The sequence below is a fragment of the Saimiri boliviensis genome, chromosome 14 (genome assembly GCF_048565385.1).
Source record: "Saimiri boliviensis isolate mSaiBol1 chromosome 14, mSaiBol1.pri, whole genome shotgun sequence".
Classification (NCBI taxonomy): Eukaryota; Metazoa; Chordata; class Mammalia; order Primates; family Cebidae; genus Saimiri; species Saimiri boliviensis.
In genome coordinates, this window is record NC_133462.1 from 93,510,013 (window position 1) to 93,533,354 (window position 23,342).

The 23,342-nt window shown below is 39.1% G+C and overlaps 1 protein-coding gene across 5 annotated transcripts in view; it reads right to left on the minus strand.

Annotated features, from left to right (window-relative positions):
• Window positions 1-271: 271 nt before the first annotated feature.
• AHCTF1 (AT-hook containing transcription factor 1) overlaps window positions 272-23,342 on the minus strand; it is an 87,012-nt gene continuing 63,941 nt past the window's right edge. For 3 of the 5 annotated variants that reach the window (XM_039464282.2, XM_074385446.1, XM_074385444.1), the window contains 9 exons: window positions 22,160-22,354; window positions 20,855-21,191; window positions 17,664-17,772; window positions 15,436-15,533; window positions 12,998-13,191; window positions 9,626-11,444; window positions 3,578-3,711; window positions 2,481-2,563; window positions 272-732 (listed from right to left, as the gene is read on the minus strand). In XM_039464282.2, coding sequence (XP_039320216.2) covers window positions 540-732; window positions 2,481-2,563; window positions 3,578-3,711; window positions 9,626-11,444; window positions 12,998-13,191; window positions 15,436-15,533; window positions 17,664-17,772; window positions 20,855-21,191; window positions 22,160-22,354 — 3,162 coding nt within the window. In that variant the 3' untranslated portion in view covers window positions 272-539. Of the gene's footprint in view, window positions 733-2,480; window positions 2,564-3,577; window positions 3,712-9,625; window positions 11,445-11,903; window positions 12,038-12,997; window positions 13,192-15,435; window positions 15,534-17,663; window positions 17,773-20,854; window positions 21,192-22,159; window positions 22,355-23,342 lie in introns of those variants that run through there. The other 2 variants (XM_074385445.1, XR_012513620.1) reach the window with 2 other exon arrangements.

The following is a 23,342-nucleotide window of genomic DNA, read 5'->3' on the forward strand; positions in this document are numbered from 1 at the left end:
AACTACAAAGATGGCCAAATTACACGCCCACAGTTCAGTCTTAACGTAGTCACAGCCAAAACCAGTAAAATACCTTTGATGATTAGAAATCTTAATCACAGAATCAAAGTGCATAAATTATAAAATAGTAACTGTAAAAAGAAGTATCAATAGTTCAATCATCCCCATTTTAAGACTGGTCTAATGTTTTAATCACAGAGAAAATGAGACCCATGAGCATATAAAATGACTGAAACAGATGCCCCTCCCTTCAAAATCCAACAGACACAGACACTGTGAAGTATATACTTTATTTAAACATTCCAGTAATCCATATTTACACATTATAGAAATGTATGAAGTCTTAATAGAAAATAGAAAAATTGCCTGTACTAAAACAATCACTCCATATGGAGTTACTTTACTTATTGAAGACCTTATGTTTACATAAAAATTTACAATAATTTATATAAATTATTTTCTTCCAAACTAGATATTTAGTAATCCACAATATCCTGATGACTTTACAAATAGGTGTACATTAAAAACTTGCCAAGAAATCACAGCATTTTTCTGCGTAAAATCTGCTTTGGAAAGGAAGACGGCTTCTTTCTGTTCCTTCCAAGCCCTTTTCCCGCCGCTTCCGCAGCTTTTTTTGGTCTGCTCTTGACCCCGGCGACTGGGCTTGCCAAAGGAGAAATCAGCTTAATTTCTACGGGAGGAGGTGACCACGCACTTGCTTTTTCTGTGTTTCTGAAAAGAAAGATAGGATTTAAGAATAAACACATGATCAGGCCGGGCGCTGTGGCTCACGCCTGTAATCCCAGCACTTTGGGAGGCCGAGGCGGGTGGATCACGAGGTCGAGAGATCGAGACCATCCTGGTCAACATGGTGAAACCCCGTCTCTACTAAAAATACAAAAAATTAGCTGGGCATGGTGGCACGTGCCTGTAATCCCAGCTACTCAGGAGGCTGAGGCAGGAGAATTGCCTGAACCCAGGAGGCGGAGGTTGTGGTGAGCCGAGATCGCGCCATTGCACTCCAGCCTGGGTAACAAGAGCGAAACTCCGTCTCAAAAAAAAAAAAAAAAAAAAGAATAAACACATGATCCTATAAAACTGGCTTCCCAACATGTTGAAAGAAACCTTAGGGCAGGCGTCCCCAAACTGCGGCCCCCCGCTGCACTTCAGGAAGGGGCACCTCTTTCACTGGTGGTCAGTGAGAGGAGCACAGGATGTGGCGGCCCTCCAACGGTCTGAGGGACAGTGAACTGGCCCCCTGTGTAAAAAGTTTGGGGACGCCTGCCTTAGGGGCTGCTTAGTGCTTGCATTTTATTAAACATGTAACAGCTTTAAGAAACCACGGAGGTGAAGCTTCAAGCTTCACTTATAAGCTAATGAGAAGCAGAGTTAAGGGTTCATTAAGTGGAATTTTTTTTTTTCTTTTTTGATTAGAATATTTACAAACAATTCAATTATGGAATTTTCCCCTAAATGTTTCAAATGTATTAAAAACGCTGCTGGATTACAAGGATGGGTCGAGTGCCAGCAGCCAGCCCAGGGGTGAGAGGCCAGCAAGGCCCACGCGGCCTATCGGAAATGTCCAGCATTAGCAAATACGTATAGAATTCACAAACATGAGTTTCTCAGATATATACAATACCAATTTATATGTAAACGGGGCTATCAGTCAAGAGTGTGTTAAATCCATTTTTAGATAAAATGCATCAACTTGTGCTTTTATTAAATTCAACCATGCCTAACTAAGCACAACATGAACAAGATACTGTGTAACAAATACATCTGACATGGAATAATTTTCCCATGGATCCAGTTTCATTGCTTTTTGTAAAATAACTGCAGAATTTAAAAGTATATAGTCATTTTTTACTAATAGTTACCTAACTTTACTGACAAAGAGGCAAACCATCCCATTTCCCTCTCCCACTTGCTGCTTTTCTGAAAAGCCAGAAGGATCCACTGGGAATAAACCGCTCCCATCCTACCATTCTCCTTTCAAAAGGATTGGGCGTTCATGCCTTTAGTATGTAGAGAAATCTACCTTCAGCAGTAAAATCCAACAATGCCAGGGAGCCAGTGCTTGTGAATACCCCTGAAAATTAATCTTTTCTGATGAGCTTATCCTTTTTAAAATTAAGTCTTCTCAAATCTAATTTTGAGAAAAAAATGGATATAAATTACAGAACGAGGCTGGGTGTGAGAGCTCACTCCTGTAATCCCAGCACAGGAGGATCACCTGAGGCCAGGAGTTCAAGAACAGCCTGGCCAACATGACAAAAACCTCGTCTCTACTAAAAATACAAAAATCAGCCAGGTGTAGTGGTAGAAGCCTGTAGTCCCAGCTACTCGCGAGGCGTAGACATGAGAATCGCCTGACCCTGGGAGGCAAGAGGTTGCAGTGAGCGGAGATGGATCACACTCAGCCCGGGGGACATAGTCAGACTCTGTCTCAATCTATCAGTAACAACAGAAAGTCATACTTGCTTGCTTGTTTTGTTTTTGACGTCCTGATTCGTTTGGCTTTTGGCTTTCCCACAGTTTCTACTGATTGTGCGTCACCTTCCTATGGATTAAAAAATTTTTAAAGTTAAGTATTTAAACGCGAATCTGATTTTAAAACTTCTATCCTGAGACAAGGAATACCATAGGCCAAACACTGCTGATGAATTCAAAGTCACCAAGTCCAATCCTTTCCTCACACTTTTTAGTAAAAATCCTTAGTTATACAGGACTGTTCTTTATTCCTCGTTCCCACAATTCCACTCATCTCCAAGTTATCAGTTTTATTTTTTAATGTTTCCATTGTCCTCTGCCCTTCTGTACCCATTCCCTTTGTCCCTATCCAGGCTCTCACTTTGTAAGCAGCAGACAAGCAGAGACCATTCTTTCCTACTCACATTTCATCTTTCATAGCAACTGCGTATAATACACACATGGCTATTTGCTGTTCATGAACACTCCTCATCTGCCTGCCACTGCCATGCTCTGAGTCTTTGCATCTGCTGTTTACTCTGCCAGGAGGAATGCCTGTCTTCTCTAACCTCTATCTATAGAGTATTTGGGTATAAATGATTCTTATCATGCCATGAAATAATTATTTTTGTCTCTTCAATGAAACTGTGTATCTCAATTGAACTGTACGTACCTGAAAGATGAGGAGTTTGCCTGATTTTTGTGTAACCTGGCCTTGCAGAGTAAGGGACTCATGGCAGATAATTCAGTAAATACTTATGAATTAACATTTATAAACATAAGGGACTCACACCCAATCCTTCAACTATTTCTTAAAAAAAACACACCAGGTAATTCTGATGGGCACTAGAATTTAAAAACTAACAGGTAATTTAAACTAGCTGCCAGTAAAATATCATCAGTAACACACCACAGATCTGTCTTAAAGGCAGGGTCTTCAAAGGGGTAGAAAAGACCATTTTGGGCTTTGAGTATAAATGACTGTTTAAGACATTTAGTTAACAAAATTTAAAATCATTAAAATTTAAATTAAAATTTTATTGAAACATTAATTTTTTTTAAAAAGTATGTCTTAACAAACATACAAATAAACTGTGTTTCTCACCAGTTCATCTTCAAGCTTTTTCTTACTGGATGTGTTTTTTTGTCTGCTCCTTAAAGCAGGAGGCGAGATGACAAAAGGAGAAGATAAATCCGAAACTAATTCTTTCAGCTGTGCAGGAACTTCTATTTTTTTAGCTAAAAAAAAAAGTTGAAAAAACTGTTATTTGTATCTTTTGAACTATATATATCTATATATCTGTGTGTGTATATTATATATATTAAAAAACACAATAAAAACTGGAACAAATGATGTACTTTAGAAAGATACAAACACCCCCAAACCTGGAAACCATTAGTACTGTAACCTAACTTTCCATGTTAGGAGAGAAATGACAGGAAAAATTCCACCATCATTTAGGTAAGCCGTATGTTTAGGACTATCTAACGCTTCCAACTAGAAAGTGCTGTAATATAAAGACAGGCCATGAAAGCAGGTACTCAACTGTGTTAGTCTTTTCCTTTTAATCCTTCCTGCTCCTCAAGCTTTCTGAGCAGGGAAAGCATTAATCCTAAACATAACCTGAGCTTGTCTGTGCCATAACTACTGCTTTTCCAGAGACAATGTTGGTTACAAAGTAGATTTTTTATTTTCAAAGAAGTGAAACTCTTTCCAGCCAGCTCATTCTGAACTACTTGTTCCAGTCAAAGGGAACAGAAAAGTTTATGTACACAAAAGGAGAAAGTGCCAGGCGCAGCGGTTCACAATTGTAATCCCAGCACTTTGGGAAGCTGAGGCAGGAGGATGGCTTGAGGCCAGAACTTCAAGACTAGCCTGATCAATAAAGTGAGACTCCTGTCTCTACAAAAAATTTAAAAAACAATTAGTCGATGTGGTAGTGTATGCCTGTGGTCCCAGCTACTTGGGTGGGTGAGGCAGGAGGATTGCCTGAGCCTGGGAAGTTGAGGCTGCAGTTAGCCATGATCGTGCCACTGCACTGCACCCTGGGTAAGAGCGTAAAAGGCTAATAGGAAGATATTCCATAGATAAACAACAATTGGTTTAAAATACAGAATTAAAAACATTTACCACATACTTTATTTTTTTTAAACTATAGGGCCCCCATTTTAAAAGCAATTATCAATATAATTAGAGGAGCACAGGGAGGTTTAACCAGCCTGCCAGAGTAAATCCGAGCTTCTGGATTTTTTGTGAGACCAGAATCAAGTAACCTACAGCTCTCTGTGCATCAGTTTCTATGAAGTAGGGTTAATAATATCATCCATCAGAGTTGTTCTGAGGATTAAAGAACCAGAACAGGGCGTTGCATGGCAGGTGGTAAGTGCTTTACAGATGTTTGCATTTGTTATTTCAAGAATATAATTTACAAACCCTTGAAACCAAATTATAGTTCAACGTTATTTCAGCTACTGGGGCAGTCAAGAGTTCTATCAGGTATCAAATTCTGCTTTTAAAGCACAGGATTCTTCAAAACAATTCTTTTGTGGGTACATAGTAGGTATATTGAGACACGAGTTTTGCTCTTGTTGCCCAGACTGGGGTACAATAGTGTGATCTGGGCTCACTGCAACCTCCATCTCCCGGGTTTACCCAATTCTCCTGCCTGAGCCTCCCAAATAGCTGGGACTACAGGAACGCACCACCAAGCCCAGCTAATTTTTGTATTTTAGTAAAGACGCGTTTCACCACGTTGGCCAGGACGGTCTCGATCTCCTTACCTCATGATCCACCTGCCTCAACCTCCCAAAGTGTTAAGATTATAGGCGTGAGCCATCGCGTCCAGCTAAGCATATGATTATTAAAAAAAATAATTAGAAATGATATCAGAAATAAGTCATCTCTGCTCCCAGCTTGTAAATGGCAGAAATGGCTAGGTCTACTGGTGGTCCCGCTTTTGGCTTCAAAAAACAGATGAACAAAAACATTCCTACAAAAATTATATATTCTATAACTCTCTTCTAGGCTATCTGGAAAACTACTACTTTTGCTTTTCATAAACTTCACCAAAGCTTTCCTACTCCATTTCAAAGCAATAAATAGGGAAATACAAAAATATACTATCACTTGTGAAAATGTTTAGCCTCCACCATTTTCCCCATATGCTTCTATTATAGTGCAGATGAGACTTTCTTGTGTGTATGTAAATTCCTTACCCATCTCTGTTTTGAGTGCTACTTAAGGACTAAGGAGTTCAGAAGACCCAGGTTCAAACCCAGCTGTGTGCTAGTAAATGATTCTGAAAATTCAGAGAGCTCTGATTGACAGCGTTTGCTGATTTCTAAGGTATAAACGTGCCTACTGTGGCCAATGCAAACCATGGCTGGGTTCCAAGTTTGTGGATGTTTAACAAGTGCCTCTTACCAGCCAGCAGTAGCACCTCCAGGACAATACTGGGTGATATGAGTGCTCAATCTCACTGAACCTCAATTTCCTCAATGTGGACAAAAGGAAGCAAAAGTGCCTACACTTGACTGGGCTGCAGTGGGAATCAAATGATATATGACTATCACGTATCTAGTGTGGCCTCGGGCATATAGCAGGCCCTTCTTAAGAAGTATGTGCTGTATAAAATGTGAAGCTTCATATACATTCAGCTAGTAAAACACAAAATTCTAAGATAACTTCTTCGCTATGTTTCAACAAAATAAAGGACCACCTCTAGCCTTTCAATCACACAGTATTTCTGTACCCGGTCTTCTCTGCACCTCCACCCCTAAGTAAAAACGAAGTTTAAAATATGGGCCTTCTCTTCCCCGTTCTTCCCAGAAGTTGGGAAAAGCTGGGTTGAGAGGGCGAAAAATAAATAAAATATAAACAGGCCCAAGGGACAGAAAGTATGGTTAACAGTATAAAGGGCAAAGGAAGAAAGGAAGCTACATCCTAGAGTGGCAATTGCTTGTTAAAGTAGTGAATACTAAGAAGAACCCCTTGTAAGGTATGCATTACCTACCACCTTCATTCTAAGGATGAGGAAACGAGGCTCAGGAAGGTTAAATGATTTTCTGCCCAGCTAATGAGCGGCAGAAATGAGGAATCCCAATCTTATCCCCTCCAATCCCATCATCGCATTCTAATAGCTGCCTCTTTTTAATATTAAAATATCTGAAAGCTATTCAAATACCCAACAAAAGAGACTTTAAACTATCTGTGGCACATTTGTGAGATGAAATGCCAATATAAAAATATATATATTACGTTTAAGATTTTGAATTTTTTTTTTTTTTTTTTTGGTGACAGGGTCTCATTCCATCACACAGGCTGGAGCGCAGTGGCGTGATGGCTCATTGCAGCCTCAATCTCCCGGGCTCAAGCCATCCTCACACTTCAGCCTCCCAAGTAGCTAGGACTAGAGGTGCCAGCCACCATGCCCAAATCATTGAAAAAAAATTTTTTTTGTAGAGATGGGGGACCCACTAAGTTGCCCAATCTGGTTGGATTCTCAAGAACATTTAAGAGTAACTGAAGGCCGGGTGCAGTGGCTCATGCCTGTAATCCCAGCACTTGGCAAGGCCAAGGAGGGCGGATCATCTGAGGTTAGGAGTTTTGAGACCAGCCTGGCCAACATGGTGAAATTGCATCTCTACTAAAAATACAAAAAAAATTAGCTGGGCATGGTGGTAATCCCAGCTACTGGTGAGGCTGAGGCAGGAGAACTGCTTGAACCTAGGAGATGGGGGTTGCAGTGAGCCAAGACTGTACCATTACACTCCAGCCTGGGCAACAAGAGTGAAACTCTGTCTCAAAATAAATAAATAAGAGTAACTGAAAACGCTCATGAAATAAGTAGGGGGAAAAAAGCAGACTATATGCATATACTTAAACTGCAGGCTTTTAAAAACCAACCGTACATACGTATCTGGAAGGAAAATGTGAAGAGTGATTCTTTTGACAGCTGGATTATATACTTCTATTTTCTATTTTCAGTAAGTAGGCATGTATTGTTTTTGTCTTTATTTTTATTTTGAAACAGGGTCTTGTTCTGTTGCCCAGGCTAGAGTGCAGTGGCACACAATCATGGCTCACTGCAGCCTCAAACTCTCAGGCTCAAGTGATCCTCCTGCCTCAGCCTCCCAAGTAGGTGAAACCACTGGCTAATTTTTGTAGATATTATATATATATATATATCTCCATACTGCTGCACGTATTTTTAATTTAACAGAAAAAAGTTAAAATTCGTAGGTATAGAAATGAAAAATATGTAAGGAGGACAAAAATCAGTCACTGAGATGTTTGCTCTGCTCTAACAAAACCACCCTCACTTGTGATGCTTACTACACTTCTCCAGCCCTCATGAGTGTATAAGTTATGTTAGTAATTTCCTGCCCTCCCTGCCAATGTTTCTCATTTTAACTTTTTAATATCACCTTAATAAAATCAACTTTAAAATATTCTGTCATTTCATTCTCCTCCATGCAAAGCATAGGTATAACCACACTTTTCTCATACAATGAAGAAATTAAGCTATACTACCAAAGTCGAAGATGTAACCAAAAATTCTTTGAGTGGGGAGGGGAGAGGAGGAACCCCTATAGTTACACACCATTTTTAGGACAAATGATCGATTGTTACGTGGAGGGTCATTTTCCTGGGCTCAAGCTCTAACATATAACAAGTCATCTACTTTATTTACAAAGCCCTGAACTGCTTTGCTGAAATTCAAATATTAAACTGTAACTTAATCAACTACATGGCACAGTGCTGTGGCTCATGCCTGTAATCCCAGCACTTTGGGAGGCCAGGGCAGGCAGATCACTTGAGGTCAGGAGTTCAAGATAAGCCTAGCCAACATAGTGAAAAACCACCTCTACAAATTAAAAAAAAAATCAGCTGTAATCCCAGCTACTACAGAGGCTGAGGTATAAGAATCGCTTGAACCTGGGAGGCAGAGGTTGCAGTGAGCTGAGATCGTGCCATTATACTCCAGCCTGGGCGACAAGAGAGCAAGACTCCACCTCAAAACAAACAAACAAACAACCTACATTTTGTTTAGCTAACCATAAACATTTTTACAGAGAGTTACTCTAAGGGGACCTATTCAGCCACACCAGTATCTTTTTAGACATCTTTAAAGCACCCCCTATTGAAATTTTATTACTGCAGATACATTGTGTATCTGTTTGTGTACTTAATGTATATATAGGTGCTCCCTTTGGGGAGAGGTCACCCCTGCTGAGAAGGTCTGACCTACAACACCAACCATACAGAGTCCTTAGCTCACCAGTGACAACAAAGGATGGCCTCATTGAAGATGAAGGCATACAGATGTGCCAGTTTATGGGCAATAGTGAATACGGATTGAAATTGTTTCTGTAGGCCGGGCGCGGTGGCTCAAGCCTGTAATCCCAGCACTTTGGGAGGCCGAGGCGGGTGGATCACGAGGTCGAGAGATCGAGACCATCCTGGTCAACATGGCGAAACCCCGTCTCTACCAAAAATACAAAACATTAGCTGGGCATGGTGGCGTGTGCCTGTAATCCCAGCTACTCAGGAGGCTGAGGCAGGAGAATTGCCTGAACCCAGGAGGCGGAGGTTGCGGTGAGCCGAGATCATGCCATTGCACTCCAGCCTGGGTAACGAGAGCGAAACTCCGTCTCAAAAAAAAAAAACAAAACCAAAAAAAAAAAAAAAAAACAACAAAAAAAAGAAATTGTTTCTGTATCTTAACAAAAAATTACTGGTGTTTCCCTTCAAAACAATTTGGGGTTGTGGGTATCACTGGGGCATGAGTCAAATGCAGCAGTACTTAGGAGATTAAAAATGCTCACTCTATTTTGGGAGAAACTAAAAGTCACATTATTTACAAAAGTCAAATAAAGAAGAGAAATTACACTATTCTAAAAAATAAATCTATGTTAAGGGAGTTACAGGATTTATAGGTTATGTTAACCATACTGAAAAACTGAATCTCAAAATAAACTTTGAAACATGGAAACTTTAAACTTTACTACTGAAAGATCAATTTTGGTTTGAGAGGGGAAGGGGCGAAAATCCTCTATAGCTACAAATCATTTTTAGGACAGATAATTAACCAAGTTTTAAGCTGAAGACTGAATGAGATAAAAACCCTGTTTTGCAGAGAAAGAAAAGTACCTTTTGCTTTCCTTGGAACTTCTGACACTGGAGAAAAGAAAGGCTCACTTTTTGGTTCAGGCAACAAGATGGTCTTGCTAGCTCTAGTCCTGGTGCTATGGGAGGATTTCGCAGAGGGCACCGTGGCAAGCGATCTTTCTTCTCGGCCCTTTGTTTCTTGGTGTGTCATTTCATCCATGCATTCTTCTGATACTGAGTGTAACGAACGTTTCTGGCTTTGATTTTCAGTCCTTTTTGTAGGCTTCTTCTTAGAGCTCATCACCATTGAAAGTTCCTCATTTGGCACTAAAATGGATTTTCCTAAAGCTGGTTTTCCAACATCAGTATTTTCATTTTTAGCTGGGGTATTTCTTGTAGATCGCCTTTTAATGCCGGGAGCTTCTCTCTTCTTGGGACTTCTCTCTTCCTTTACAGCCTTAGCTCCTACATCTTCTGATGGATTTATTTTTCTTTGTCTACCACGTTTCCTAGGTATGGCAGACATATCAGATTCTGCTTGCAAAATCAACTGAGATGAGTCAAGGCTGCAGTCTTCTCTCACATCTGATGGTTTAACCTCTCTCCCTCTGACCCTTCTAATACAATGAATAGGCAGCTGCTCATCACTGGATTTCTCATCTTGCTTATTTCCTGTATTTTCGGAAGCATCTAAATTAGCACTTCTCAATTTTCTGATAGTTCTGCTAGGAGTTGCTACTTTACTAACTTTTAGATCATTTATAATTTCAACACTTTCCTGATTTTCTAAAGATCTTTTAATTCTTCTAGGAGTCCTTTTTGTAACAGATGAAAGCTTAACTTCTTTTTTAAACATTTCTTCAACTGCTGGTTCCAAGAGCTGAGATGATTTTAGTATTTTTGATTCCCTACCTGTAGTAGTCTGTATTTCTTGTTCCACAGAACTGGTATTTTCTAGTACGTCTTGATTAACTTCTTTCTTTCTCCTCCCTCTTCTAGGAGTAACAGAATGTTGAGGTATTTGCTGGTTCTGAGATATTTCTTTAACATCAGAATAGGTGTTTTCAGAAGCTTCAGAAATTTCTTCTGCCTTCCTAGTTTTCTTCCTAAGTGACTGCCCTGACCTCTTAGGAGTAGCAACGCCTGCTGATGCTTCCTGCTGTGCTGACTGGATACTGGTGTTTCGGATTCGCTGTCCTCTCGTCCGAGTTTTGGAGGAAATCATGTCATCAACCTGGCTGACATTTATAGTCACTGCCCTTGTTTCCTGAGCAGTCTTAAATGCAGATTTGCCTACTTTAGTGGGACATATTACCTTCTGGCTTACTAAAGGTATCGTTTCATGAATGGACTGTTCCACTGTATCTGAAGTAATTTCTTTACTTCTTGTGTCTTTAATTACATCTAGTAAATTTTCTGCAATTGCTACTTTAATTGGCTCAGGCACATATGGTAAAGTCTCTACTTTTTGGGTCTTTTGGTCACTAGTCATGACAGATGGCAAATCTGCAACTTGTCCACGATTACCATTTTCCCCACTGTATACAGGTTTTTCCTCAGTGGCGGTGTTAGCTGCTTTAGGTAACACATCAGATGATGCAAAATCACCTGGCTCAACTTCTCCTTCTTCACCTTCCAATATCAAGGTAAAGTTGCTCTGAGCCACAAAAAGTTCCCCATCTACTTCGGCAATGTCACACTCAGCAGTGTCTTTATTATCAGCTAAGTCACAAAACTGCTGGTCAATAGTATCAAAATTATACTGAAGCTTAAGTGTTCCAGAGGGATATAACTCATTAAATGAAAGATTCCTAGTCTCTTCTCCTGAATCTTGAGCTTCAAGCTTTTCTTGTTCAATCACCTAAATGAATTAAAGATAAAAGACTGGTTAAATAAATATATATTTTAACTTGAAGCACACAGGTTTTTGATGACCCTTGGCTGTGTGCCTTTTAAAACATAAATTATATTTAATATGGCATATATGCTTATGGGTTTACTTTATAAAACATCCCTTTAAGCAATTAGTTTCTCATTTAGTCAAAATAACTAGATAGATTTTGAAATTATGACTGAAATTTAACTAGAAATTCCACATTTCCCTGGCTAAAAAGACAGTCAACAAAACCTTGAAAATTATGACGCTAACAGTTCTGAGAACATTTAAGGACTTATTCTACTCTCACCCAAGAAAAAAAATTAACCAGAGAAAAAGCAACAACCCCCAAACTGTGTTTTAATGATATTCCCCAAATTACCTAACTATCCACACTTTTCTAAACAGCACGATCCCCGTAAGGTTGAAGAACAATTCACATACATAAGCTCCCTTGGGCTAGACTCAATCCTCTTCCCTTTGCTGGGGCTGCATAAACCATGAAATTCCTAAGGCTTTCAAGTTCAGTACCTCTCCTGCAAGGGTTTGGTGGAAGAAGGAATGGTCCTTGCATTTACCTTTTGGTAAGGGAAGGGGAGAAAAAGGAGGAGGTAGAAAGTAACAGAGAGATCTCCTGACCAAGAAGGTAGAACATTACCACCCACCTAGACAATGACATTTGCCAATCCCCAAACAATCAGTGAGATGACAGACTGGAAACAACCTAGAAATCAGAATTCCCACTTACACCATACCCACAATTTTTATTAGCCTCCCAACTAAAGGAACTGGAACTTTACTCATCTACTTGGCAGTCGAAATATTCACTAGGATGACCATGGATAAGAGTTAAGAAACTTCCCAAATTCTAAACTATCAAATTTCTATAAATAATTAGTAGAGTTTTTTTTTTTTTAATCTTAAAATTTATTACATAAAAGGTGCCTGCTGATAATAAAAGATTTGGTATAATAGAATTTTTAAAAAAACTCTTAAGTCACATTAAGTGCAAAAAATCCTTTCCAGAGTGTACAGATATTCCACAGCAGCCAGCTGACTCTCATTCTCCCAATAAGGATGCATGGGGGGGATATCCTGTTTAACTGTATCCATGTATTCACATGGTCTTAGGACTAAAAAAACCTTTCATTTGAACCAGATTAGCAAAAATTAAGGTGGTGAAAGTATGGCTTCTTTAACACACCCTTAAAAACCAATTTATTTATTTATTCAAGACAGGATTTTGCTATGTTGACCAGGCTGGTCTTGAACTTCTGGGCTCAAAGGTCCTCCCTTCTCAAACTCCTGAGTAGCTGGGACTACAAGCACCTGCCACAGCACCCACCTTGAAGGCCAATTTCTTAAAGGATGTGTTTTTATATTCCACAAAATATTTATACACTTATTTTTTGAACCCAGATTTTTATAAAGAAATTTTTATATAGCAGGCAAACGAATGAACGTGTTAGGTTTGAACCACTGTGTCTTCAAACAACTAAAGCAAAACTGACAAAGAAGTAAAAAATTAATTTTTTTACATGAACTTCTTGAGTATCAGGAGGGCTGTCAGAAATTGGAAGCTTTTCTTCTGGGAAGTCAATACGTTCTTCTAGTCCATCAACTTCTACTTCATGATCTGCTTTTAAGTTCAACGCTACTTCCTGGTTAAGCCTAGGCTCAGAGATAACAGGACCTGCAGAGTTGCCACTATCACCAAGGACATCAGCCACAGCTGAAAGAAAAGTGAGAGTGAATCTTTTACATTTAAACTGAAAAATAAATCTACACACAATTAAGGGAACCATCAGAAAGGAAAAGGCGACAATGAACTTGAATATTATAGTAACAAACTCTCACACTGCCAGAAAGTCTGCAACTTCTTAAACAATACATACCTTTCCACAGAGATAAAAGAGAAAAAAGATACATTTCACATTTTAAAATGTTAACACTGGTTTTTCTCAACTGGAAGAGAATTCCTGCCCTTATCAGGAAACTTTTAATACGATGACGAACTGCTTCAAGGAAGTTGAGGCACTTGTTCCTTATAAATGTGAAAACTGTATTCACCAGGTGACTACCAGCTATCCTTGTGCAGTAATTATAGAACGACATGAGGAACATGCCATCTGGGCTTCAATATGACTAGGAAAAAGAATGAATCGCTTTCTGTTGGCAGAAAACACTTAAATGAGTATCAATGTACTCTATCACTTTAAACAAATAATTTTTGGGCTCACTTAAAAAGAAATTCCTTCTTTCGTCTTCCCCTTTGCCAAAGCTTAACATGTCATTAGCAATCGTAGGTGATGTAAATATTTGGGTGTAGAGTTTGCAAACGACACAAAATACCACAAGGGGGGAGATGACAACTAAAAACGCTTTAGTGTTTAACGACAACAACAAATCAGTAAAAAAGCACAAAAATAAAAGATGAACTAGGAAAAACTACTTCTACACTGTTAATGGATAATGGGGCTGTTATCCCTAATATGCGAATACTCATCAAACTGAAAGGAAAGCAAGCATTTTACCCTTCTCATCAAATACATGAAGTATACAAACTTTATTGAATACAACAATAAAATATTAAAAATCTGTATATACTCCTTGACCCAACAAGTCCATGGTTAAAAAAACTGACATAGAACGTAACGTGCAAAGACACAGGCATATTCACTGCAGAAACAGCAAAACAAACCCCAAAATGGTGATTGGCCCAAATGTTCAGCAATAAGCAATTAGTTAAGCACAGAACATCTCTATGTGGAACACTTAGAGCGGTTAAAAAGAACAGAATTAATCTATTTTACTGACAGAGAAATGTCTTAAATACATTGAGAAAAGAAAGTTGCTTTTTAAATAATAAATGTAATAATAATGATTACTTCTAACAGCTAACATTTATTAAACTGCAGGTACCAAGCACTACACGAAACACTTCACATGCAAATGGCTTAATCCTGACCACTCTATGAAATGGGTGTTATTAATATTCCCATTTAGAACTATTAATATTTTACCCACAAAAAAATGGAAGTATAGCCCCTAAGTGCAGAACTGGGTTATGAACCCAAACATTCTGGTTCAGGACCCTGCACTCTTTAGCCACCATATTATCTCCTCTTGCAACACATGTGGGGAAATATGCACAGAAAACAAAAATTCAGGAAAGACACTTTAGATTGTTAATTACGGACCCTTAAAATGGGTGATGAGCTTTTTCTTTTACATGTCTGACAACTCTCTCTGTATGACTCTATCATCACGTATCACCTTCTCAATCACGTCACAAAGACAAGCCTGCCGAAGCCTGTCCGCAGCCGCATTCATCACGTACGAGGGACAAAGGTGTAACAGTTAAGAGCATGGGCTCTAGAGTCACACGTCACGGTAGTGCTGTGAGGATTCAATGGGTTAATGTGCACCTGATTAGACAAATTCTGGGCATAAGCGTTCAAGGTGTCTGCTTCCCCTAAATCCAACATAAGCTCCTTGAGAAAAATGTATCTTCCTCATCTCTGTGTAGCCAGAATAGGCCCTCACAAAAATGCTCATTGAATTAAAAAAAAGTAAATTCCATATATATAATTTCCCTGGAGTATATCAAGTCATTTGTGATTTTCTAATAATGAAAAGTCAACTTTGGCCTTAGGTTATCACAAACACAAAATAAAAACTCTTCAGAGTCCAAGATCAAACAGTAGGAATGCAGTTGGCTATGGACTAGTAATTTACTTGTTCTTTTTTCATATTTCTTGTGGAAAATATGTCCACAAAAACCATTCTAAGACTTTCAACATTAGAGCCACAGAATGCCTTACAAGCAACCCACTGTCTGAGAGCTGACCAGAGAGGGAGGAATAATTGAGGGGGAAAATATGAATAACAGAATAGATTTTTTTGTTCTAAGAATAGAAAACTCTTTACTCAAAACATAAAAATGGAATAATCCTAAAGTCAAAATAACACCTACATTTCTCGCCAATTGCTCTACTTGCAGAGGTACAGGTTTCAGCAGACGTTAATCCTTCGTCCATCACTGCTGCCTTGGACTTCTGGGCGAAGACTTTCCTTTTTAGAAAAAGAAATACACACCTTAGTGCGTAAGAAGATCCCACCTGCTTTAACCTGCTTTATAGTCCTACCTGCTAACCTGCCATTTTAGTCATACACAACTGAGGTTCAGAGAATACAACTCAACTTCATTATGAACAACAATATAAAACTGACCAGTGAAGTAGAAACAACTCTGTACTTGTTTTTCCTATTTTCTAATGTTTTAACTCTTGTCAACAAAAGTAGAAATGACATGATTTAAAAATGCCTGTTAGTATACATTATATTTAAGCCAAGTTTTAATAATCTGTGGCCACAGTTTTCAAACAAGTCTGTCAAGTATTATGGAATATTTCCTATGAACTCAGTAGAAGAAAGGTTCAATATTTTAATGCTACCTGGAAATAGTATGGTAAATGACTAAGAGACCAATAAAACCTCTATTAATCCATATGATGAATATAAACCCTGGAATATGATGACAGTGCTCCTTGAATATTCTAATCTGACCTTTCTCAAAACCCAATTAAAGGATGCTAGTTTTAAAAATTAGGACAAATAGTAAATTTTAAGGTAAATTCAAGAAAAAGCACGTATTTAAAACATGTATGGATTTTAAAATAATAACCAACAGTGACACATCTTAACTGAGATAGTGAATATGCACCTAGATTCTCATGTGATTCTGTTTCATGTGATTGCTCTTTGCTTTGCAATTGTTGCAATTTCCATCAAAGCCATTGCAATAAATAACATTAGTTTTCATTAAAATTCAAAAAACATTAGAATGATAAAATAATTTGGATAATCCTTTTATATTGGCTTCTTTTACTGTTTCCATGCAGGCCTGGCAAAGATTCCAGCTAATAATCCAGATGTCTCAGTCGTAAAGCATGTGATTTAAGTTCAATGTACAAGGGGTGACTATCAGGACACTGAATTGTATAGGTGGTCTGGAAAGTCCCTTTCATTATTTATAAATTAACGAACCATTTATAATGTAAATTATATTTTCTGTGAGTTAGTTTCACTGAATTACCCTCACTACTACTTGATAACTGAAGGTGTCCCTTTTCTGTACCCTCTGCAACGGTGCTATTCAAAGTGCTGATATGCAATCTGTGTCAGTCTTACGAGACAAGTGCTCTTGCCAGAAGTCGAATCAATTACTTCACTAACCATTCTGATTAGCACAGCTGACTTTCCCTAAAGGAAGCAGAGCACTGATTTATATTCCAAGGCAAGCTGTTTATCTTGTTGCAGAACATAAACTAAAACTCTTACCAATCTGCTTGACCACGCTTTGAACACGCTGTCTAGTAAGGTGTCAATTATTTGGGAGTAAAATGTGTCAACCGGTCATTAAAAAACCAAACTTAAGAGTCATGTATTGAACAAATGAAAGGAAATAAAACTGTTATCTACCCTGTGCTCTACCTTGGGCTACCTGTAAGAGTCTTGTGCCTGATCATCCTGAAACCACTGAAAGCAGAGGGCATGGAGGAATGCACAGCCGGGAGTGAAACTTTTGGTCTCAACAGAAACAGAATCACTGAAGAATATTAAGAGTTCACCAAAGAATATTAAGAGTTCTGGCCGGGCGCGGTGGCTCAAGCCTGTAATCCCAGCACTTTGGGAGGCCGAGGCGGGTGGATCACGAGGTCAAGAGATCGAGACCATCCTGGTCAACATGGTGAAACCCTGTCTCTAATAAAAATACAAAAAATTAGCTGGGCATGGTGGCGCGTGCCTGTAATCCCAGCTACTCAGGAGTCTGAGGCAGGAGAATTGCCTGAACCCAGGAGGCGGAGGTTGTGGTGAGCCGAGATCGCGCCATTGCACTCCAGCCTGGGTAACGAGAGCAAAACTCCATCTCAAAAAAAAAAAAAAAAAAAAGAGTTCTGCCTCAATTTATCATGTCTCTGTATATTTCCAAAATGTCTAGTAGCACTGCGAAAATGTCAGTAACTACTAAATAACATACAACTGTATCACTAAACTTCTTTTAAAACAGCCAACATCACCAAAATGGAGATGTTAAAGATCTAAATGAAATCTAACATGTGCAGAATATTTTACTTCTGGTTCACAATTTCATTAAACTTCTTTTAAAAAGTATTTTTGAATTTTTCTCCGTAAACTTACCCTTCATGGATTGATGGTACACAGCTTTGAATGGGGCTTAAGTGATTCCATTCTGAAAATGCCTCCTCTGCAGCTAAGAGGTCTTTTGTTTCCGCACCTTCTAAACGGCCTGTGAGTCATACAGACAAGAACATTATTTACGCTAAATGTTTAGTGATTACTGAGATCTTGTGTGGGTAATCCCCACTTCTGGGCACCAAGGAAGGAAAGTTAAGGAGACCCCCAGCACAATTAGTGGCTGAAGAATATCTTCGTTTATAATGTTACTACTCTGTTATTTCCTTTTACATAATCCTTTATATATAATATTTTAGTTTATAATTGGAAGAATATCTTACTACTCAGTTATTTCCTTTTCTGTATATATATAAAATGATATCTTAGTTCATAGGGAGGATTGTCTAGAGCAGACACGGTACAGAGCATGAATTAAGGGAAAAACAGCTCTACATACATAATCATATCTTGTTTATAGTCAGCGGAATGTCTCCAGCAGACACGGTACCGAGCATGAATTAATGGAAAAAGTTCTACCAGGACAAGAATCTATGGCCCAGGCAGCCGTGCCCCTGACTGAAAGGGCATGAGCTACAGGGCAGGCTTGGAACAAGAGTCACTCCTCCTGTGAAGGAGTTGCAGTATCTTGCGTCCAGTTCTTATGGAAAGCTGGCCTCTGGCCGGCAATCTCGCGAGCATCGAGCATCGGAGGGCTTAAAACCCTGCCTGTATAACCGCGCCTTGGTGGCTGTATAACCTGTCAGCTCTCTAGCTACTGTGCGGACTCCAAGCATCTTCCTACAGAAACCACTGGAAGCTGCCAGCAGGTGGCGGCAGAGCCCGTCAGCTGTTGCCGCTGTACTGACTCAGCACATCCTCCCGTAGACATCCTTAGAAGGTGCCTGGCCCAACATAAGAGATGTTGCACACTGCACCCTCCTTACTACACACTGCCCACCTCCTCGGTGACCTCATGCGGGTAGGCCCCTTGCTTATTGCTCATGTGAATGTCTTGGCCCCATCACTCTCCTTAAAATGACCCCACTCACTACCCTGCCGTCTACCCTGTACCCAATAAACACAGACGCTTCTGGACACTCAGGGCCTCACTTTTCACTTTTTGCTGAATAGGCACTAATGCAACATCCAAAAAAGCAGAGAAGAAAACTGAAGCCTGGGGTTATACTGCCTAGCCCAGCTCATGACGCATACTCAGTAAGCAGCTGAGCTACGGTTCAAATCCAGCCTGCGTCACTCTAGAGTCTGTGCTATAGGAACCCCCCTACCAAAAAAAATACAGATTTCTATTTGAGACTGCCTAACATCGTTAGGAATAATCAGTGAAGATAACGGTACGGACATTCTTTGAATAGCTACCATTTAAACATTTTGGTAGAACAAGACACATCAGAAGAGCAGTGTAGGCCGGGAGCAGTGGCACATGCCTCAACTTCAGCTACTTGGGAGGCTGAGTCAAGAGAACTGCTTGAACCTAGGAGGCAGAGGTTGCAGTGAGATGAGATAGCCCCACTGCACTCCAGCCTGGGTGACAGAGCAAGACTGTCTTATTAAAAGAAGGAAAAAAAAAAAGGCAGTGTAAATTTCTAGACATTTACGAGCATAGTCCTAAAGTTCTTAGAGCAAGGAATTAACAGTGCCCATGCTTACTAAATAAAGATATAGTCCAAACTTCAGGGGACCCACCTCTTAAACTACTTAAGACTAGATTTTTATGTAAGTGTGTGCGTGTTTACAACTTTAGAGTTACCACTTACCTTTAAATAACCTTGTTAAAACTGTATGTAGGGTAAGAAACATACACAAATAGGCTAAGTTTTCTGATCCACCAATTCTAGGTCAAGTCTCTTCCCTTCACTAGTGTTCCCCTGGCCCCCCATCCCTCCAACATAGCATGAACCAAACTGGACTGTGAGTGTTTGTCAATATAGTCCACCATGCTCTACGTGACATGGGAGCAGGTACCGGTTCTACTTTACTCACTGTCTATCTTCAACACCCAGAATAAACATAGTAGGAGCTAACTGGCATACATTAGGGACTCAAAAAAATTTTTTGAAAACAAAGATAATATAAATGCACTAGCCACTGAACTAGTTTTTTTCTTCTTCTTTTTGAGACAGGGTCTCATTCTGTTGCCCACGTGGGAGTGCAATAGTGCAATCATGGCTCACTGCATGCTCAACCTCCACCTCCTGGGCCCACGTGATCCTCCCCTCTCAGTGTCCTCAGTAGCTAGGACTACAGGTGCTTGCCACCATACTCAGCTAATTTTTTTTTTTTTTTGTATGGGGATGGAGTCTCCCTATATTGTCTAGGCTGGTCTTGAACTCCTGGGCTCAAGCAATCTTCTCACCTTGGCCTCCCAAAGTACTGGTATTATAGGTGTGAGCCACCGTACCCAGCCTGAACATTTAACTGTCCAGTGATTATTCTCGAGGTGAGGATGGAGAGTAGAATGAAATTCCTGATTTATGAGAATTCTAGAAGCTTAATTAAGACTGCTGGATAAATTAAAAATTGCAATACTTTGTTCTGTAAAGTTACTTCTCATAGCTACTGGAAGGACTTTCAAGTCAGACTATGGCATCTTACATTTATTTCCTTCCTTAAAATATGACTGTTCTTTTCTAAATTTCATGGCCAAATAAAAAAGTACATATAAGTCCTCCTCCTCTGAAATTTCATACCTATTCATTAAACAATGTAAGCCATACTTTCTAAGCCAAAACAGCAAGATCTGTGTGTTGTGTCTAGGAACCAGTATACTGTGAGCATGTAATAATTTAACCCTGACGCTTTCTTTTTGAGACACAGTCTTGCTCTGTCGCACAGGCTGGGTACGCAAGTGCAATCACGGCCCACTGAGGCTTCAAACTTCTGAACTCTTACCACTTCAGCCTCGAGGGCAGCTGTGACTGCAGGCGCATACCACCATGCCTGGCTAATTTTTTAATTTTTATTTTGTAAAGACAGAGCCTTGCTTTGTTGACCAGGCTGTCTTAAGCTCCTGGGCTCAAGCAATCCTCCAGCCTCAGGCTCCTAGTGCTGATACTGTAAGCATGTGCCACAGTGCCTGGTTGTGATGCTTTTTTCTTATAGTGGGAAAAATTCTATTATAAACTTTATTGAGGAACATTAATAACAATTTTGAGTTTTCAGAAATGAGTTCTTACCCATTTGTTTCTCCAGGTCTGAAGGAGTTACTTTTGACTCAAGTACATCTTTATCTCCATCCTTTTCAATTTGTTCAGTTACCTTAGGTTCAGTGGAAGAGCTTTTTGGCTTAGAGCCCATGAAAACAGTATGTTCAAGGTCTTCTGGTGATGGTGCATCCTGATACTCTAAGGTAGTCTCAGCACTGCTGTTTTCTTTGCTCATATCCAGTTTCTCTAAACTTTGTGACCCCACATCCATTTCTTGATGGTCCTGTTCAGGGTTATTGAGGAGAAAAGATGTCACCCTATCTTTGCTCTTCAGCCATTCAGTTTCGGCTTTGCTATCATCTGCAGCCTGTTAAGTAAGATTTTGAAAAGAAAAAGAATTAGTAAATATCACAGTTCAGTCTGGTCCTAAGCTCCCCATCCCAATCACACCCACACTTTCTATGTTGTTTGTACCCAAACTCTCTCCTTAATAAAAACTCACTTATTCTAAATCCATTCTCTTCTGGTACATAAAAGTTAATGTGGCTAATGTTTCCCTAATTGGTAATATACCAGTATTTTCAGAAGACTAAAACACAGAACAGGCTAGATGATCAATAATCACTGAAAGGTTCCTAATAACCTACAGTGGATCTAGAGACACACCCTCCTAACTACACCACCAGTTAGAAACTTACAGGTAACAAAATACAACGTAAAAGCAAACATAAAAGAAGGACTAAGAATTAAGAAATCTGGATCCTAGTCCCAACTCTACCACCATATATCTAGATGACTACAACCAACTTACTTGGTGCTTCCAAGCCCTTTTATCTGTAAGATGATGGGTTTGGCTGAGCCAATGGCCCCAGTGTTTCTTCCAGAACTAATATTTTCTGATTGTACTACTATCTGCAAGGTTATATACAAAAATCTAGGCTGGGCGTGGTGGCTGACACCTGTAATCCCAGCACTTTGGGAGGCCAAGGTGGGCAAATCACAAGGTCTAAAGATCAAAACCATGCTGGCCAACATGGTGAAACACCATCTCTACCAAAAATACAAAAATCAGCTGGGCGTGGCGGCATGCACCTGTAGTCCCAGGTACTTAGGAGGCTGAGGCAGGAGAATCACTTGAACCCAAGAGGCAGAGGCTGCAGTGAGCCAAGATCGTACCATTGCACTCCAGCCTGGCAACAGAGTGAGATGGTCTCAAAAAAAAAAAAAAAAAAAAAAATCTATAGTGGTATTTAAAAAATTGATTTATGTAACTTTTTACTTGTAGAAGCGAATATATTCTTATTAAATATCTTTTCTCCCAATTATCAAACGTACTCCAGGAATCCATTTTGGGTTCACATCTTCCTCTACAAATGAAATTCTAGTCTCTTTAAGTCGTTGAGGAGACCTTCCAGGTGATGGAGAGGGAGACACTAAAGGTGTTGATCGAAGAGCAGATCTCAGGATGGACTGAGGAGTGAACTCAGAAAATCCAGAAGAAGTAACTGACATGGCCAAACTTTTAGCTTTCTAGGATAAAGAGCAAATAGAATTACACCATGAAAAGATGCTTATATAAGAACAGACTGGGTCAACTGAGTCACAATAGTGGTTATAGTCTAATCTCTACTAAGCATGTAAATAGAAATATTTATTCCAGATTTCTGCAAAGAAAATACAAAATTCTTCCAGAGCTTTTTACATGTAAGCCTATGAAACCTAAAACTGCGTCCACAATCTTTCTAAAAGCATTATTTCCAGCTCAAATTCAACTAAAAAATAAAGTGCCAATTAGGAAGATAAATTACTTAACATTACAGAATTACAGAGATCTAATAATTACAGAAATCTACAGTAAGACTGTAGTATATTATAGAAAAAAAGTTCATCACACAAATCCAGTAATAACCAAATTACATATTAGAATCCTCTGAAGATTTAGTACAATGAATACAAATAATCTGAAATTAGCATGTATGTTATTTAGTAGAGATAATTCCTTCCTTAACTTGGCCTCTAAAGGCCTAGTAAACAAATTACTGAATGTTGTTATATTATAATGAGTTCGTTAGACATGTCCTCCATAACAATTCTTTTTTCTAGGCTATTCTGGGAGCAGGTAGAAAATTATTCCAATTTTATTTCATTTGAACTTAGCTGTAGAGAATATAAAATGTAATTTTTTAAATAAATAAAACTATATTGAATATTAGAGAAACTTTATTTTTCAACTTATTTTAATAACCATTTTAGGAATAGCATTTATTGAGATATCTTTTATTCAACTTAAAAAATCAGGATTCCCTAGCTTCAATATAAACGCTAGATATCCAAACAGAAAACCCAGGGACAATGGGGAGGGATGAGGGAGAAAGCAAGCTTCTGGGTTTCAATCCGTAACACTGGTCAAGGGCTAGGGAGATAATATGTAAAGGAATTTTAAAAAAGGAAAGGCAAAAGACCACCACTAGCAGATAACACAAGTTCAGTGTTATGATTTCTGAGCTAATAGCCTTTG